Here is a 5,850-nt window from a genome sequence, read left to right as displayed (position 1 = left end):
AAAAAAATAAGAATAAAATCTTTTATGGTGTTATATTCACCTGATTCTTGCCTTTAAAGACCAAGACAGCTTTTAAATGTCTGTGTTGAGCATTCCACACACAGACGAGAAAGATGGTACCAAGTTGTAAAATTCTCTCCCCACAAAGATATCTGTGCCCAGCCAACAACAGGCAAGACAAGTCCCCTGAACCAGTATGATCATCTCTCAAGCTCTTATACTATTATTGCTTTAATACTGTTGGTGACAGAATGAGATTACAATAGTTTTTTTTTTGTTTTTTGTTTTTTACAAAAGTGTTTATCTAGTGTCTGAAAGCTCCTGTGAATCCTTCCTGCTCTGACGTGCAACACTGATGTTTTTAGAAAAAAATGCTAAAATTAGTACTTACTATTTCTACACAGAGAGATGAAATCTAAAAACATTTAAAAACGTGGATTTCATTTATAGTCTCACCCCATTCTCCTCCAGAGCAGCCAGTGGCTTGTTGATGCTGTTGACAAATTTGTTGACATGTTCAAAGTGTTTGGTCATTTCAGTTGCGAGCACCATATCAATGATGGCCTGTCGTAGTGTTCGATATTCATTCCTAGAGAGAGAGAGACAGAGAGAGGGGGAGAGAGACAGAGATGGGCAGAAATCAGATGGGTGCAGGAGGGGAAGGCAGGGAGAGCAGAAAAGAGAAAACAGAGAGAGTGAGATGACAGTGTGGTAAATAGCATGGAAACCCGTGTGAACAGTTTTTCCCTTATGACTGCAGTGACAGTGGCGATGAATGGATGCTTTGTTCACCTTCCCCCTCTGAGGGGACCAGCACATGTGAGCTATTCTGCTTTGGGACTCAAATCACATTACTACCCCGCTGCTGTCAACACACGCACACAGTGTTGCTTTCATTGGCAGACTTAGCTTATCCCCTATGATGCTTCAGGTGACGTCTGTATCACAGTTTCACACAAAATATTAATTTTCTCAATCTTGCATATTGATATATTAGATAGAATAATTGTTAATCTAATAAAGCAAAGTTCAAAAATATTCTTACAACTGGGTTCCAGTGTAATCGCTGTCATTGTGCATAAGCTCAAAAGTCTGAAAAATTCACCTAATTTGGACTAAATTAAAGTAAGAGTTCAGCCAAAAATTTGAATATAATAATTATCTTCTAAAGTAGAAATTATTAGGTGAATGTTGGACACCCAAAATCACACAATGCCCTTTTTTCATACTTAGATACATCCACTTAACTTGAGTAGTTTAGAAAAATTAACAATGGAAACAATTTTTGATCCTGTGATCTTCAATTGAGCTATTTACAGCAAAGACATTAACAAATCATGACATCTTAGACCCCTTATGCAAGACGTCTACCTACCTTTCAATGTTCTTGAATATGTTGCACTTATCATCTCTTGTGGTGATCTGGAAGGCCAGTGCAGCATGGTGGCTCTCTAGCACAGCTGTGTCATTATAGAGGATGGCCAGCTCGCTTCCTGCGTTGCACAGGAAGCTGTTGGTGCGGCCTGGGTGGTCCACATCGTGCACAGTAGCAGCAATCAGGGCAGCCACCTCATCAATGGGATCCAAACTTTGCTGTTGGGGCAAACGACATGAAAAGCATGAAACTGGAAAATCTGGTATATTACCACCTTGGTCCTATTGTTATCAGGAGTGAAGTTTGGCAGTTCTGAATGAGAAACTAGGCCAAATGCTGGCACAGTTTAACCTTATTCTACATTCAACAGACATGTCACATCCCACTATCTACACAATTGTGATGAGCATGCAGCTTAGCCTGCAGGTTTAACCAAGAAGTAGCGCAACATTGTGAAAGACAATCGTGATTTATTAATAGGAAAACACAACACACACAAAAAATTTAATTTTCAATGTTCTTTTGGTACAGTGAATTCAAAATTAATATGACTATACAATATTATAGAACAAACATCTGCACTCAACTATTTGTAATTTTAGGCATCATATTTCTGAGGTAATTTATTGTTTGCTGGATAGTTTTTCATCACGTGTCACGGGACTATATAAAAAGTTAAAATGTATAAGTTAAGAAGAAAAAGAACATAATTCTGCATTTTTAAATTAATTTTCAACATAACAGACCTTTTAACCTGTTCCAGGAATTCATTAACCTTGGGTGATGTAACTTTACAGTTCACTGGCTAAGCCAATGAAAGATCACTCAGATCAGAAATAGACAGTTTGGTAATCAGCTTAGCCAGTGCATGCCCTAAACCAGTTACTGAGCCACTGACACACTTGGGCAAAACCACGACTTGATTATGTAGGGTCAGACAGGACACCCGACTCCAAAGACTGAGCGGAGAACTGTACTTGATAGTAGAAAATCCCAACGTCAAGATACTGTAGGCGTTTGGGCCCAAAACCAATGATATGTATTAAAGCTGCTAACTAATGATTTTATTAATTAATTAACTGTTAACTGTGGTTTACAAAGTGTCCGAGAATAGTTAATAAATTGTAAAAAATGGACATCACAACATCCTGGAAACCCAATGTAACATCTTCAAATTGCTTGTTTTGTTCAAAAAATAGTAGTAATTTTGTATAGAATAAAACCAAAAAAAGCTCCAACCAGTACATTTGTGGCATTTTGTTTGAAAATGGCTATTATCATAAATACTGACAAATCCCCTGACTGTCCCCTGGCTAATTAACAAACACCACCTTTAGCCTAAGCAAAGTGGAGCAGTAGCAATGTTCTGAAAGCAAAACTCACACTATGTTTTGCAAATCTGGCCTGTATTTTATTTAAATAGAATGCTTTATTATGAATAATCACTATTTGTTAATTTACCTTGACCCTCTCCTTGCAGAGGAAATATGCCGTTGCGTGCAATACATCAGCTGCATGAGAAGAGTTGTGGTAGGAGTTACTGGAGTGGTAGTTGGCTTCAATCACTTGTAGCCAGGAGCGCAAAGTGGCCTCAGGGCAGTTTAGGAACTCGCAGACCCCAAAGCGGGAGAAGATCTTCAGGCCCAAGTAGGTCAAAGGCCTGCGGGAGGATTCAGCATGCTCGTTTAACAAAAAATCTCATCCCAAACTCTCCCTCTACACTAAATAAAATTAGACACAGTCCCTCCTGTAGCCCTTAACTCTTTTGCTGCCTCACCGTTTCATGGTTGCAGCCTCCAAGTTGAAGACGTCAAAATCCCAAGAGTCCTCATTCTCCATGGTCTGGGCGATGCGAGGGGGGATGTCATTTAACGACAGAGGAGTTATCAAGTGACTGGGAATATGGTGGGGTTCTGTGAGTAAAGGAAGCATTCAGATAAAAAGGGAGAGGTTAGACATGTTGTTGTTCACTACCTCTGGATAAACTACAGAAGAAAAAAAAACATTTTTTTTAGTTTTTAATAACAACAGAGCTGGGAAAAATAAATATAACTTCACACTTCCTAACACTTCATACAACTCTTCTATATGCTATATGTAAACTTACGTTTTGTGGAAAAGATGTATTCATTTCCTGACAATCTGCGTAAACCATCCTGTGAACAAGAAAAAAAAAAAAAGTGTCAGGGACTGACAAGTGTAGCAAGTGTAAAAGACTGACTGCATACATACAATTCATAAATTCATCCTTTTTGAACGAACAGCCACATAAGGAGTTCAGCTCAGCGTCAGGAGCACCGACATAATCTCTGTCAAAAAACTGCAAGGCCCGTCAAAATAATTTAGACAGTGAAATTGTTTGGATACTTTGGATTCAATTGTCTGACTGAGACATTTACTCTTACATCAGATCTAATATAAAAGTGATCTGTGCTAAATTAAGCTCTAGCACAGACACAGACATCAGCGTGGACTAAAAAAGAAGCAAAAAAAGCTGGTTGAGAACAGTAATGTTGCTGTGACTTGCATATGGGTTTCAACCATCACAGATGTTTCACTGACCCATTAAAACAACATGAATGATACCCAGATTTAGCCAAAAGTCAGGGGGAATTTTCATGAGAAAAGTAGATAAGAAACATAATTTTAACACCTCAAAGCAGCATGAGTATCTAGTAATAATAAATAAGAGGAAACAAAGACATGGATTTTCCTGATTTTCCATATTACCACTTTTATGAGTGTTCATTCATCTGTGCTATGACACAATATTTTGGAAGCTATGTTGACACCTCATATTGTTCCCCCACAGAGGGAGTGGAAGGGTGAGGCAGCCAAGCTGAGCTTATTAATGAATCCAATATGCCGTTTAGAAAATGATTACCATATTTATGAACTGCAATAGTTGTGTCAGAAATGACACCATGATAATTTATGTAAATATGTCAGATAATCTACAGTAAATTATTCCAATATGACATTTGTCTTCCTCTGGGCAGTGCTGCACACTGTGATAGTAAATGGAGCTTATAAGTGGGTTAACACTTCATCACCCAAATAATCAAACACTGCTTCTCAGTGGTTAGAAGTATAATGATCCGGCTCTTCTGGGACTGTGATTTGTATCAGCTGTGAGTAATAGACTATGTGTTAAGAAATGGGAAGGTAAAGGGCGATCCAACTGTTTAGTCACTCAAGTGTCAAAGTGTGACTCAAGTAGTGTACTCAATGATACTAAAAATAGTCAAATTAAGACATACTGTCTAAAAATCATCTTACAAATACAAACCATGTGTAAGCTTTTCATAGAATTAATAGTAGAAATCGACCTTTTTATAAAACCTCTAAATTCACACAGACAAAGAAATACTGACAACATGACCTCATGGTCCCCAGAGGAGGAATCCTAATGATGGTGGTGATCCCCTGACTTTCCATGGCATGAAATCTGGTACAAACATTCATGTTTCTCACAGGATGAATTGTAATCACTTTATTCACTCTTAACTTTGCCATTATCAGGTCCAAAATGTTACTGCAACTACGGTTAAACTAAGATTGTGAACATGGTACACTATATACCTGCTAAATATTAGCATCTTAGGATGTTGATGGTAGCATTTAGCTTGAAATACAGCCCCACAGAGCTTCTCTGTTTTATGTTTGCAACAGAAATTGTGGTAGTTTTGCATCCATTACATTTGACTGAAACAAGAAATATTGTTAAAAAATATGTCTCTCAAACAATTACTCTGACAAGAAGCTACAATTAAATCATTCTGAACTAAAAATGGAATTGTTATGTCTCCTAAGGCCATTTTATGTCATGAAAAACAACATGAAAATAAAACACTGTGGCCCCCACCTCTCTAACAACATTTTTACCACTTGTCAACTTTGCAAATGACAGGCCTATATCACCCAGTCACTCTGGTGCAAAATATATATATTTTGGGCGTTAGTGAGTACTTGGGCGTGTGTCACAGAGAGAAATGTTTACTTCACAAGTGAAAAAGGAAGAGGAGACAGGCTCATCTTTGACCCGAGCATTGTCTCATGGTGGCGCTGCCTCTGTACACAGTGGTTATTTTAAGACTTTCTCCCCACAAAGATGACAGCTCTTCTCTTAATGTTCACTGTGTCTTCTGAGTTCAGGCCCAGCACACCTCACCACAACAAACAGGATAAAGTACATATGCAACCAGGCTCCTCATAAACCAATATGACCATACATAAATTATTATCTAAATCTCATGGTTTTTCTGGTTTCATCAGCATTTATCACTTATGCAGAACAAATCTTTTGGGGAGGAAGGACTGTGTGTAACAATTCTTTGCCTCTGTGTATCCAGAGTGTACATGTATAAGTAAAGCCATGCTTATTCATCTGATCCAAAGAACAGGATGTTTCCAGGCCTGTGGAGTCAAGAGGAAGAGGTTCATGTGAGTGTGACTGTGTGCATGTGTGCAGAGAG

The 5,850-nt window shown here is 38.3% G+C and overlaps 1 protein-coding gene across 1 annotated transcript in view; it reads right to left on the bottom strand.

The window, feature by feature from the left end:
* The window catches only part of pde8a (phosphodiesterase 8A), a gene marked incomplete at its 5' end in the record, with an annotated part of 22,811 nt that overhangs the window by 3,850 nt on the left and 13,111 nt on the right, over positions 1-5,850 (bottom strand). The window contains 5 exon segments of the mRNA XM_035652016.1: positions 457-589; positions 1,376-1,593; positions 2,837-3,035; positions 3,153-3,288; positions 3,483-3,531. Coding sequence (XP_035507909.1) covers positions 457-589; positions 1,376-1,593; positions 2,837-3,035; positions 3,153-3,288; positions 3,483-3,531 — 735 coding nt within the window.

Source organism: Morone saxatilis, unplaced genomic scaffold (genome assembly GCF_004916995.1).
Source record: "Morone saxatilis isolate NCDOM2014 unplaced genomic scaffold, NCSU_SB_2.0 Contig11, whole genome shotgun sequence".
NCBI lineage: Eukaryota > Metazoa > Chordata > Actinopteri > Moronidae > Morone > Morone saxatilis.
The sequence above is the reverse complement of the archived record's forward strand: the minus strand, read 5'-3'. Positions and strand labels throughout refer to the sequence as shown.